Source organism: Aotus nancymaae, unplaced genomic scaffold (genome assembly GCF_030222135.1).
Source record: "Aotus nancymaae isolate 86718 unplaced genomic scaffold, 86718_ANA_hifiasm-v0.15.2.pri h1tg000020l, whole genome shotgun sequence".
NCBI classification, from domain to species: Eukaryota; Metazoa; Chordata; class Mammalia; order Primates; family Aotidae; genus Aotus; species Aotus nancymaae.
This window is the reverse complement of record NW_026988432.1, coordinates 69,123,690-69,138,225: the sequence shown is the minus strand read 5'-3', so window position 1 is coordinate 69,138,225 and position 14,536 is coordinate 69,123,690. Positions and strand designations below refer to the sequence as shown.

The following is a 14,536-nucleotide window of genomic DNA, read 5'->3' as shown; positions in this document are numbered from 1 at the left end:
AGATGGTGAATTATATCTCTGTCTGATAACATGACAGAAGACTCAGACACATCCACATTAAGAAAAATGGCAAGAAAAAGCCTCCTGCATGCTGGACGTACTTGGGGGTACTTTTAGTGAGAAAAAAATGAATAGGCAAGAGAAGAAATGGCATTTGGAATAAAAAATTTTTAAAAAAGGTTTTATTAGCAATGCTTAATAATTACAACTCCTTCACAAACATACAAATTGGCTTGGCCAACTAAATAATTTTGTAATTATTGACTAGGACTCTTTAAAAGAATGGTGAGGGCTTATAGTAAATTAAAACATGTCACATGGTCAGAATTAAATATCAAATACTAGTTTTATCCACATACATCACAAGCAATGCCAAAAGAATGATTAAAAAAAATCCTTTTTCTGATTATTGACAATTCTCACTTTTATGTGCAGGCATTGTCTTTGGAAACTTTTAAACTGGGGGTGATTTTCACTGCCGTCAAGTTTCTCTATGAATAATATCTCTTAGAGGTCCCCACACTTCTAATAACTATTTTTCCTAATGTTTGATCATCACTGAAGGAAGTATGAGTACATATACGAAGAGGGTAAGCCACTGACCCCATCCATGCCCTCCTCCCTGCTGGGGTCTTGGGAGCAGAGAGGTTTTAGCAGAGCCTGATTTTTCATGGTGGCTAGATAGCATACAATGTTTTTCATTATTAAATAAGTGTTCAGGTCTATCCCTATCCGTAACTCTAGTTCCTGCACAGCAGAACATTGAAAATTTAGCATTTTAAGAAATGCATATGAAGAACTCTTACTTCATCTTCTATTGATATCTTCATTTCTTTCCCTTAAAGTCAAATAATTAAGGGGACCTTAATTATTTTCATCTGTGACCTCTGTGCTCCTCTCAGTACAACCCTTTGCTCCCTTAGCTGCTTAACAAGTGTTTTTCCAATGACTTAATCATAGGCTAAACATGAGGCAGAGAGGAAGACCACTGTCAGCAATCACTAGAAGAATGCTTGCAATCTCCCCATGATGGAACACAGTGAAGGATTTGTGATACCCCATTGTAGTCTGAACAAATATGAGCAGGAAAAGTAATATCCCATCTGTTATTTGCAAATAATTTATATTTATTGATGAGGCGAAAACAACAATAAGCTGCTAAAAGAAGATATTGTCATCATGCTCTCTTCTTAAATATGATTGTAGTTACTAGTCAACTGCAGATTCTGTCCTTTTAGCCAAAGTTTTTCATTTCCAAAATGGAAGGGAAAACTCTGCCCATCATCTTTTGCTATGCTTTCATAAGACTTCTGTACCTGTGGTCGGCATAATGGAAAAATCGTCTGAATTAGCCAGATTATGTAAATGTTCCAAAAATATATGTAACCAGCCTAGACACAAATACACACATCAACTCTAAAATATTTTACTCTCCACAGCTACTCTGAATGTGTCACAGGACTATCAAGATCACTTTACATTAACCAGTCATAAGTCACTACCCATTGTTTCAGAACGTGTCATAGACTTCCACATGTCTTCCTCTTTTTCTCACAAGTTGATACTCATGGAAATTTCAAGGCTGAAACTCTTAGATTACTGGCTTCCTGCAAGGTGACCAACCTAAACAGGCTGCCTTCCTGTTAACAAGAAGTCTGTTTCTTTCAGTGGCTCACCTGTAGATGGTGTTGTCTTCTTTGCTGGGAATGGACTTGAGATCTGTGAGTTCAAGGAACCGGTCATGGAAATAGTGCAGGTGTAAAATGCACACCAGCAGAAAGGAGGTTGGGATGAATATGCGAGTGAATAGTTCAGCCACGGTAAACTGCTTTAAGCCAAGATCCTCGAGCCTGCAAAAGAAAACACAATAAAAAGTAGGAACTTCTCTTAAGCAATGAAGTCACAGACTCTTTGTGATAAATTACATCACAGTCTTACACTCCTGTCAGCTCTATCGTTTATTGCATCCCTCTCACCCATAGGGTGCAATATGGCTTTCGCTTCCATCAATCCAACTAACCTACTTTAACAATGGTCAATAAAAACCTTGACATTGCCAAATTCAAAGGCTACTTCTCTAGCTTTATTTAATTAAACTTCTGGTCCTCCCTGAAGCATGCGTGGCCTTGACGCCACCACACTATCATGGTTTCTTGTTCCTCCACGATCTCCTCCTTTTCTATTGGATCTCTAGAGGCTGAAATATCCCCAGGACTCAGTTTTGATCTTCCAGCTGTGCTCTGCCCCTACGTAATCTCACCTCTTCCATGGATTTATACATCATCCTTACATTGAGGACTCGAAGCGCATCTACAGCATAGCTTCCTCCTGTAAGCATCTCATGCCCAAATTGCTATTGGAATTCAGTTGTTTCACAGTTATTTCACATTTAGTGCTTCCAAAATAGTATTCTTGATTTTCCTATTTTTCTTAGCAAAGCTGTCCTCCACAGCCCTCTCCCCACTCTAGTATCCCTGGACCAATAAATGGTACAACTGTCTACCCTGTGCAATTGAGAAGTCAGACGTCTCCTATGTTCTTTCATATCTCATTCGTCTTCATTTCCTTCAGCATCCTAAGCACCTCTTGAATCGCCAGCTCCTCTTATCCATCTCTGCCCCCACTCAATCTAGAGGAAGCTGCCATCATTTCTCACAAGACCACTGCTGGTGCCTACTAACTTGTCTCATTGTTTCTACTCCTACACATTGCTTTTTCTCAGCTAGTCAATTTTAAAGATTGGAAAATTCCACCAAAAATAAAACACAAATCATGCTACCTATAAGCCATGCACGTTCCAGCTGCCTGCCTGAATTCTCCCCTCTTCTCTGTTCACTCACTGGCTTTCTTCAGTTCCTCTTATGCACTGTGCCAAACTGACTTGCCTCAGCGCCTTTGCATGTGCTGTTCCCTCTGTCAGAAATGCCCTCCACACCCAGGCCTCCAACTCACACGCTTTTCCTAAGACAAACTTCTTCTTATGCTTCAGTTGGAGTTTAAACCAGCTCCTCAGCAAAGCCCATCCTGATCACTCGTTATAGTTCCCCCTTATTCACTGCCTCAGCCTGCTGTTTGTTTCCTTCACAGACCTGTCACAAATTGTAATAAATTTTATACTATGTAGTTTTCTTGTTTGTCTCCTCTGCTAGAATTTAAGATCTACAGGGCTTAGATTTTTGTCTGTCTTGTTCCCTGTCATGTCCCAGATGCAAAACAGTGTCAGCACATAGCCAGCATTTAATAAATGCTTATTGTATAGACACTTCAGCTGTGTTGGTCAAGTTATTCAGTTATCCTTCCCTTCTAAACCCTTCTCTCAGCCACTTTGATATATTCAACTCAAAACCCAATGCTGGCTGGATTTCCAAAGTAATTTCAGAAGTTTACAGAAGCAAATTAGAAAAGGATAGGGAACTATCTACTACATCCACAGGAAAAACCATCTTATCATCACAAGTCTATTAGCACTCAGAGAAATTTCTTTCTTTATGGCATTAAACACTTCTTAGAACCTAAGCACCTAGCAACATCAATGAGCAAAGGCTGCTGCTTTATGCTATAAGTGCATGAACTTACTTATTAACTGAAGAACTGAGCTCCAATTTGGAGAGCAGAAAGCATGGCTAAGTGCTAGGTGTGTTGTTTCACATGAAACTAACATTAGAAAATATTATTTCACTAAAATGGGGCTGAAAATTCATGGGGTGCCTACATGTTCCTAAGGGCTAAATGTAACACAAAAATGACTAGTTTTAATTTCTGTTCTTGAGGAACTTAACAGACATTGATGACATCATGCTTTACTAAAATATTCCTTAAAGATGTTTTGAACAATATGCATTCAAGTCTTCATTTGTTCATCATTTTCAACTCAAAATTACTTACTTTTCTTTTTTCAATCCAGTCATATTTTGCCACAGGCCTGGGAAGTTTTCAAACTGATATGTGTATATAAAGATAAGCACCAGCATAGTGTAAATAACCACAGACATCCAAAAATATTTTAGAATTTTCCTCCACCATTCATAATGCACCTGCAAATCAGATATTGAAAAAAACAAATGAGAAAAAAATTACTTATAGAAAAACTCACAAAAATATTTGCTTCATTCAATTAAGACAAGTGATTACATCTACAAATGTCTGAAAATAAAGTCTATTTCATGTCTGGTTTTTAATGTTCCATGCCTAACAGATTGGAGTGGTTCTGGGTTAGAACTCCAGTTCTATGCGTGGTTGCTAACTGTGTCTTTGGAGAAGTGGTTGAACCTTCCTGAGCTTCTCCATAAGTGCCTATTTTGCAGGGTTGCTATGAGGATGAAATAGATAATATTTATAGGTTCCTGCTAGCTATCTGGCATATAGAAGGCACTCAAGGAACAGTAGGGTAGGTGCTGCTGTCATTATGGTTATCATTACTCAGAGAAAACCACATCCATTTGAAATTGAAAGCAATATTGTATGAATGAAAGTGTGAACAACCACAGAAAAAAGACATCTCATTTTACCATAAGCTGTGGATATTCATTAGAGAACATTATCTTGAATTTTTTTTTTTTGAGACAGAGTCACGCTCTGTTGCCAGGCGCCAGGCTGGAGTGCAGTGGTGCGATCTCAGCTCACTGCAACCTCTGCCTCCTGGGTTCAAGCAATTCTCCTGCCTCAGCCTCCCAAGCAGCTGGGACTATAGGCATGCAACACTATGCCCAGCTAATTTTTGTATTTTTTTAGTAGAGACAGGGTTTCATCATGTTGGCCAGGATGGTCTCCATCTCTTGACCTCGTGATCCGCCCACCTTGGCCTCCCAAAGTGCTGGGATTACAGGCGTGAGCCACCGCACCTGGCCATCATCCTGAATTTTTAAGAGTATTCAAAAGTTCACTGATTTCTTTTGAAGTTTTTTATCTTGACATGTGACACACTCTTGTTTACTGTAGTTCCTTTATTTGTTTCGTTGGCTACCTGCAAGATAATTTACTGTTCTATGTGTTTCTATTATTGGATTCTCTTATCATCAGTTGAAAGTGAGTCTGTTAATGTATTTCATATGCTAAATTATTTTAATGAATGAAATCCTTTTAATTAATGAAATATGAAAGCAGTCAATGCACTGTACATATATATGTGTATGCATATGCAGGCACATGCACACACACATATCATTTGCTGACCCCAAAGCCTCAAATGCAAAAGTATACCTAAGAATACTCCACTATTTCAGATTATCTAGCTTTTAAATTACTGTTTTAAAATATAATTCAATTTTACAGGCCAGGTGTGGTGACTCCTGTGTGTAATCCCAGAACTTTGGGAGGCCAAGGTGGGCAGATCACTTGAGGCCAGAAGTTTGAAACCAGCATAGCCAACATGGTGAAACCTTGTCTCTACTAAGAATACAAACATTAGCTGGAGATGTTGACGCATCCTTGGAATCCCAGCTACTCAGGAGGCTGAGGCATGAGCATCACTTGAACCTGGGAGGTGTAGATTGCTGAGAGCAATCAGCAGAGATCATGCCACTGCACTCCAGCCTAAGGGATGGAGAAAGACACTGTCTCAAAAAAAAAAAAAAAAAAAAAAAAGAAAGAAAGATAAATAAATAGAAATGTAATTCTATTTTACAGATTTTTTGGTTAATAATTTTTGGAAAACTTATGTACGAATTTTTCCCTGATTTTTCAACAACCTAAAATTTTTATTTTTACTTTTTTTAGAGGTGGCATCTTAATCTGTTGCCCAGCTGGAGTGAAGTGGTACTAGCACAGCTCACAGCAGCCTTGACCTCCTGGGGTCAAGTGATCCTCCTGCCTCAGCCTACCAAGAAGCTAGGACTATAGGTACGGGCTACCACACCTGGCTAATTTTTTAATTTAAGAAAATTTTTTGTTGCTCCAAGGTTTCAGTATTTTGACCAGGCTGGTTTGGAACTCATGGCCTCAAGCAGTCCTCCTGCCTTAGCCTCCTAAAGTGTTAGGATTACAGGCATGATCCACTGTACCCAAACCTAAAATTTTGAAATAGTAAATAAGTTGAAGACAGTCATTTTCCATTTTAGGATTCTTGGGATATAATGTTTGCATCTTGCCACTCACTTGACCTATGTTCATGAGAGTCTAGTGATTTAGAACCTCTGCAAAGGTATCTCATGTATATACCTGGGACAGATGTGAGAATTAAAATGAACAACTGTGTACCTACCTGATACAGGGCCACACAGAACAGGAACAGCACCATGTAGATGATTTTGTACATTACGATTTTACCCTCGAAGCTGACAAAGAAGAACATGCCTCCACAGACGTAGATCCAGTACTTAATGAACATGGCCACCACCAGATTGCCCAGGACTTTCATGATGTCCTGCTCATCTTCTTCTTCAACTTCCTCTTCCTCTGCCTTCTTTCTCTCTTGCTTCTCTTCCTTCACTTCCTCTTCTTCCTCCTTCTCTTTGGACTCTCCTTCCACTTGTATATCTTGAAGTTCCTCATCTTCAAAATAGAAAACCATGCTGTTATACTTAGCTGGTTATCTGTGCAGAACCACACTTTGACCGTGTGTGATATATGTAGGATATAGAGGCATGTATTTTCTAAGTTATTATATGATTTGAATGATTTTAGACTATTCTCATAAACATGGCAACATTCATGATTAGATTAAAAGTCGATTTTCATAACCTTCCCAAAATATAGTTTACAAGAAAATTAATTTGGTAATACTAATTTATATACAAGATCTTTTTTATTTCTGATATCCAGTGTTAACTTTAAGTACTGTGAGATGTAAAAAATAAATAGGCAACAACAGCACAAATCAAAATGACTATATCAATTGCAAATTCTAATTGTTTCACAACTAGACAATCCAAGTAGTACTTTACCAAATGTGGTTAATGCTAACAATCTTAACCAAAAAGCATGCTTTCAAATAACTAGAAATGTAAGAGTTACAACCAAATATAATTTAATTTAAATTAGATTGAAAGAGTAATTGTAATTTAAGTATAAAACAATTTAGTGGATTGAAATAAAAAACTTATTTTGTCTTGCTTTAAAATATGCTAATACATAGGACTCATCTCTGTGTTACAAAGCCTTATATTTGAAGAACTTGAATAATTATTTCAAAATAATTATTTGGGTTAATTGGAATAATTTATTCAAACAACTAGCAGCTTCACAAAGTGAGGAGAGTGAAAATCAAGTGAGGGTTCAGAGCAATTGTTGATCTCAAATTAACCATTTTTTACCAAAATTAGTCGATTAATTTAATCACTATGTTGAACAGAGACATCCAAACTCATATAGTCAAGATTTAAATCTTATAGACAGACTTTTGTCACTAAAAAACAACTCATCGGTTAGGTCTAAATAAGAAACTAAACATAATTGTGTGTGTGTGTGTGTGTGTGGTGTGTGTGTGCATGGATGTATGTGTATGTAGATATATATATTATATATATAACAATATAATATATTATAATATGATATATATCTATATATCTAAATATCTAATATATATCTAAATATATAGACATGATATATATGGACAACATATAATCTATGTATATAATATATGTATCTATATATTAGATTATGTTATGTATATATCTATATATGTTGATATTTATCTTTATATAAATATATATCTATCTATAGATAGATATGTGCATAAATAATATACGTATTTTATTGGAATGTACACATGTTTCAACAAATATAACATTTTCTCCACTTTCCAGTGGGAGCACAAAAAATAAATCTTTTTATTGGAGACCGAGTCAGGGCACCCACTTGATTTCAACTGAGATTCACTGATTTTAAGTCCCTTTTCCAAGGATGCTCCCATGCCTGTGTAGGGTGTCATAAATATATATCTGTATATGATACAGATATATATAATATCTCCATACACATATATAAATAAATAATATATAATATGTATAAAAAATATTATATAATATAAATATATATTATTTTATTATAGATATTTATATATTTTATATATAAATATCTATAATAAATATATTTATATATTTTCTGTTATACATAATATAAATAATATATATTTATATATTTTATATATAAGTATTTATACTATATATTTATGCTTTTTTTGTTATATGTTATATATTGCATATATAATATATAATACATAATACATATATATTATATAAAATATATAACATATTACATATACTATTATATACAATATATAATACATATTATGTAATATAATACATATTATGTAATATAATACATATATATTATATATAATGTTTCATATATAATATATAATATATATTTTATAAATATTATATGTAATATATATTATATAGATACATATTTATGCATATATTTATATTATATAAAAATATATGTGATACAAATAAATATTTTTATTATATATTTTATATACATATTGTGTGTGTGTGTATATGTGTGTGTGTGTATATATATATATATATATATATGTTGGTCTGCATTGATTCTTACGGTTACTGGTTTAGTCTTAAGGTACCAGCCCAGCTTCTGTGGACATTTATAGACTTCTTTTCACAGATAGTGCTTCTTAACCTCACTAATAGTCTTCAATCCATTCTACAAATATTAACCTTACAATTATTGGTGTATTCAGGGAGTTAGGGAACAAGCTCTTCTTATTTTGCTTATATAGCAGGTCTAAAACCTATCAATGTTGATACCATCATCATCCTCTGTTTTTACATTGTGGTTTATTATTTTTAAGAAAGAAGAAAGAAGTTTTAAATTTAAAATATGTGAATCAGTTTCTTGGTTCCAATACTCACTAAAAGTATGACCTGGGAGAAACCATTTAATTTCTCTGAGCCTCAGTTTCTCTTTCATTGGGAATCACCTTTGTGAGACTCAAATGGCACATTTTAAACACTCCTTTGGAACTCTCATGTGTACTTCAGAAGTTACAAGCTATAATAATGTCACTTAACACTCCAAGTTTACATTCCACTTCCATTTATTCTGAAGCTTCCTGCTGTATTTTGGGGCTCTTTCTCTGTAATTTTGCTGAGCACTAAACTCTCCAGCCACTTAGCATATGCACTAATTTACCTTTTTCTTCATTTTCCTGACTGCCAATTTTGACTTCCGATAAAAGAGCTTCTTTTTCTTGCAGAGCTTTTTGCTCTGTGAGGTGCTGCCTCAGCAGTAGCCAAAAAGTAATGGTGAAAAGAATCTGGAAGTAGAGAGGCAGCAAAACAAGAATTAAGCAACTATTTGGAATGTAAACATGTTTCAATAAATATAACATTTTCTCCACATTTCAGTGAAAGAACAAAAAATAAACCATTTTATTGGAGACAGAGTCAGGGCACCCACTTGATTTCAACTGAAATTCACTGCTTTTAAGTCCCTTATCCAAGGATGCTCCCATGCCTGTGTTGGGTGCCAGGAGCACCATGCAAGGCCCAAGGAAGATGAACCCAATCTTTCAAATGACTTCCACCTGGGCAGGAAATCAGCTGTGGCAAGTGGTCTCCCTTGAGATGCTGGTCCTTGGTTGATTCCCTCCTGACTGTGACATCATTACAATTATAAGAGGAAGATATACTTCATGCATAATATTGCATAATACTCCCTTGACTCTGCAACCTTCCTTATTTTTAAGAATTCCATAGATGGGAAAAGGAAAACTTCATCCCGGAAAATAGAACTCCTTATCATTAATCTTCTAAAGCTGAAGGGAGATTAGTTCTAAGTGCCAATCTTTTATAGTAACATTTTCTTGAGGACTAGAAACCAAACACCTTTTGATTTTGGGGAACTCCATTGTTTAGGGAATACAGTACCTAACACACAGTAGTTTTTTTTTTTTTTTTTTTTTTTCCCTAGAGGGAGTTTTGCTCTTGTTGCCCAGGCTGGAGTGCAATGGAACGATTTCAGCTCAACACAACCTCTGCTTCCTGGATTCAAGCAATTCTCCTGCCTCAGCCTCCCAAGTACCTGGGATTACAGCATGCACCATCACACCTGGCTAATGTTTGTATTTTTTTAGTTGAGATGGGGTTTCACCATGTTGGTCAAGCTGGTCTCTACTTCCTGGCCTCAAGTGATCAGCCTACCTTGGCCTCCCAAACTGCTGGGATTACAGGCATGAGCCACCACGCCCGGCCACACACACTAGGTTTTTAAAAATAGCTTTATTGAGATATAATTCACATACACATTTGAACTGTATAATTCAGTTCACCCATTTGCATTGTATAATTCAGTGGTTTTTAGTATATTCACAGAGTTGTGCAACCATCACTACAATCCATTTTACTACCATTTTCATCAACCCTGTGTAAGAAGCCCCACAGCAGTTACTTCCTTTTCTCCTTATCTCAGCTCTAGCCAACCAACCATGAATTCACTTTTTGTCTCTATAGATTTGCCTAATCCGAAAATTTCATATCAATGAAATTATGTACTATGTAGACTTTCATAAATGGATTGTTTTTACTTAGCATAATGTTTTCAAGGTTGATCCACTTGTAGCATGTATAATTCTTTATCTTTTAAAATCACCCAATAATATTCCATTGCATGGACATATGTTTCATTCTTTCATTAGTTAATAGGCATTTGGATCATTTCTGTATTTTAGCTATGATGAATAATGCTGCTATGAACATTTACATACAAATTTTTATGTGGACAGATGGTTTCAATCCTCCTGGGTACATGAACCTACCACTGGAATTACTAGTTTTATGGTAATTTTATGTTTAATAATTTGAGGAATTGGAACTTTGTTTTACAAAGTTGCTGTACCATTTTGCATTTCCACCAGCAGTGTGTGACAGTTTCAACTTCTCCATGTCCTCAGTAACATTGGTTATTATCTGCCTTTTAAAAAAATTACAGCCATCCTAGTAGACATGAGGTGGTATCTCGTTGTGGTTCATAGTTAGCTTTTTATAAATATTTGCCAATGAATTGAAAAAATAAAATAAAATAAAGTATAAATAAATATAAATGCATCATTTTCACTTTGAATTGACCACTTATCTATCCATAAATGTCTACTTATCATTTACTTTCAATATAGACTAGTGCCAGTAAGTCCTGGTTAATATGCCCAAGGCCTAATGAAATCAAGAACCAGAGTGCCTACATTTATGGAAATCTGAAGTTAAAATTCTGGAAGTCACTATGAATTGAACTATAGCTGCAAATTGGGAAAAAATTGTTTCTCCAATGCATATTCAGAGAGGTTAAGAGTAATTGAGAGCAGGTGGGACATCATTCTTAGAGAAGGTGAGTTATTTAATAAAAGGTCTTGATAGGGCTTGATGGAGCCAGAAATGAGATGCTCTGGGACTGAGGAATGCTGCCAAGCACATGAGTCTGGCTCCATGGAAGGAGTTCAGACCCTTGAGGACTGAGGGCGAGATTCTGTTCTCTCTCCATCACAGTGACTCATCCAGTACTCCATAAACAGCGTGTGTTTAAAAATGTGTTTTACAAATGGCATTGTAATAGAAATGTTATAAGCCTGGAGATGTATTGCTATCCCCTATGACAAAACTTTTCACTGTTTTTGAGTTCCTGGGTGCATTAAAATATAAGTGCAGACCTAGATTCCCAGAATAACTTTTTTTTCCCATGAGTAACAAATTTATTTCCCAAATAATGTTTTCCTCCTAAAGAACTGTTACTTTTAGACTCGACAGGAGATAATTCAACTAGTAAGTTGGCATGCATTTTTAGCAGTTTCAGAGTCAGACTGTGATGAATTTACACAGTCAAAAGAATATAATTTCGATTTTTTTTTAATAGAAGACAACTAATGTAACCAGTTGTGTGTGAATATCTGTGTGTGGGTCTGTGTTTAAGAGGAAAGAGAGGGAGAGAGAGTAAGAGTATTAGATAAAGCTGATTTGTAAGTGAGAGTATAGCATGGGATTTTCCAGCATGGAGCAGGGTAAGGAGAAGAAGCAGGCATGGGAGTTTGGGATGAATGAATCAATGAATGAAGTTCCCTTGGTACATGAACACAGGGGTTATGTTCTCACCTCTAGCTGTCACTAGAATTCACCTGTTAGAATGTGTTTCATTTACCCCAGTAGCCCTTCACCCAAAAATCTGTTATGAAGACCAAACTTTGCCCTAGTCTACTCTATCCCATTTACACCTGATTACCTTGGATATGGAGCGTGCGATAACCCTTAAAGCAGGCAGTTGCTCCCAGGAAAGGTGAATTTCATGTGATGTAAATGACTGCCTCCTCCAGAGATACTAACTTCCAAGACCCATTCAACATACACACGTTTATTTTTACTGTCTTAAAACAAAATTATTCACACAAAGGGAATGTGTGTTTAGTCTGCCGCTTTGTTAACAAAACAAACAGTAAGTTGGGAAACCTAATGTTTTGAAATAAAAACTATTAAAATGGCCCATGAAAACAAATGAGTAATGAAAAGGGTATGAACATTCTAACTCAAATAAAGACATATAATATAATCAGTAGAAGAAAAAAAGCGAGTGTCATACTTAATTTTTGCTGTTAAAATGTTCTTTAGGACAGAATTGGAGAAAAATATGAATAATCAATACTTATCTGTAACACTAATGTGCTAAGTATGTTTTATAAATTGATAATCAAAGAGAGCCCTGTAACCCCTTAACACATTTTACATTGCATTTTTCCATTTTCACATCTAATTTTTACTTTAGTAGAATATATTAAAAATATATGTCTATATATTTTAAAATGTATACAAGTTTTCTTTGAGTGAAAAAAACATTTTTAAGTAAAAGCTAAATCATGGTGTAATATATGTTCATGTTTAAATTATGGAGACCTCTAAGCACCATAAATTGTTTCTTACAGTCTCATATTTATTCATTTTTACAAAGCAGTGAATATTTGTAAGGTTTCTCTTGAATATGATGATGATGATTGTGGTTTTGTGTCATTGCTTTGTTATACTGTATTCTATTCACTTACCTTGGAAGCAAGTTCTCCTGGCTCTTTCTTTTCTAAAAATCCTGGAACCTTTTTAATTTCAGGAAGTTCAAAACTCCATATATACTGTAATATCAACAGTAGGTTTCCATAAACCACCATGAAGGGAGAGCTGATCATGGCATATTTTCTTCTGTTGCGAATCATCCAAAGAGTGCACGACCAGATCAGCAGCACGAAGGTCAGCCAGCTGTGATAAGTGATGCTCCAGGCCTCCGGAGGACAGAAGAGGAAACAACACCTTGGTCAATACAATGCTCAGTCCCCCCATCCTGTAAGGTAAAAGCTATCTAAAAAGAAAATGTCAATAATATGCAAACCAGGGAGAGCAGAGAGTTGTGGTGGAGTGACGGAGACCCCAAGTCATGGAGTGACGGCTTGGAAGGCAGGAGCTCTTAAAGTATTAATACTGTGGCTGCATTAACACCGCAGAATGCTACCAGACGAGGGCACATCTTTAATAAAGAATTGTGTTGTTTTTACAATAGATTTATTTCAGTTAGTAAGAAAATGTATAATCAAATATTTTATTTTATTTATTTATTTTTTAGTTCTCTTACTTTAAAGAAAAGACCCAAATTATCTGGCTTAGAGAGAGAGAGAAAAAAAAGAGAATACTTTTCTGAGTTCAGAATTAGAGATTTGCTGCAGTTTAAAGTAGCGGTTGATGTACAGAAAACATCAAAAAATAACGAAAACACACAGAACTAATTTTCTTTAAAGAATGGTGTTGACAATCCCCAAATTAGCACCTGCAATTTTGTGGTGCTTTCTTTTTCACAGCCTCCTCTCAAATGTGGCTGTGTTCCTTACTGGAAACTGAAGTTGAGCAGTGCACAGGTTCATCTAGAAAGCACCTGGATTGAGTGCCTGGGGAAACTGTGTCTAGATTTTATTTCCCTTGAGTTATAGAATGTTTTTATTTTTATCATCAGAGGTGTCTATAGGGTCTCACTGTTGACCACAAAATTTGGAAGAGTTGTATTTTAAACAAGAATGTTAGGTTTCTCAAAAATAAATCAAATTTTCTGAGAAAATTTGTTTTTAGGAAAGGGAGAGGTTAGACCTTCTTTTGTCTTCTATCTATGGGCCAAGGGACTGTTTTGAAGCTGTGATGTTGCAGATGGTGAGTAGAAACACGCATACACTGAGAGCTCACATCGGAAGACGCTCTAGGGAACTGCACAGTTGCTTGATGCTCATATTGGTAAAATGTTATTGCAGCTAAGATGGAATAACATCTCATCCAAATCTAAGAAAAGATGTGAATATAACTCTCACTATCTGAAAGGAATAAAAGCAGCCTATGTTAACCTTGAAGACATTCAATTTTATTTAGAAAAACTGCCTATTATGTCCTCTCAAATTGGCAAAATAAGGGATAGTCTGATTTGATAAGCTAATTTGAAAGAAATGTATTAATACTTAAAAGGAGGATAAATAGAGTTGAAAAGGACATAATTTTACAAACTGTAGTACAATTGTCCTATGAAAAATTAACACAGCTGACTCTTCTCTGCCAAGGCATCAGGGAGATTCCTA

General features: G+C 35.5%; 1 protein-coding gene across 4 annotated transcripts in view; it reads right to left on the bottom strand.

Annotated features, from left to right (window-relative positions):
• Positions 1–14,536, bottom strand: part of PIEZO2 (piezo type mechanosensitive ion channel component 2) — a 450,041-nt gene that overhangs the window by 104,358 nt on the left and 331,147 nt on the right. For all 4 annotated transcript variants that reach the window (XM_064379448.1, XM_064379449.1, XM_064379450.1 and 1 more), the window contains exons 13-17: positions 12,977–13,207; positions 9,091–9,214; positions 6,200–6,489; positions 3,886–4,034; positions 1,677–1,850 (exon numbers count right to left, since the gene is read on the bottom strand). In XM_064379448.1, the coding sequence (XP_064235518.1) occupies positions 1,677–1,850; positions 3,886–4,034; positions 6,200–6,489; positions 9,091–9,214; positions 12,977–13,207 (968 nt within the window). The remainder of the gene's footprint in view (positions 1–1,676; positions 1,851–3,885; positions 4,035–6,199; positions 6,490–9,090; positions 9,215–12,976; positions 13,208–14,536) is intronic.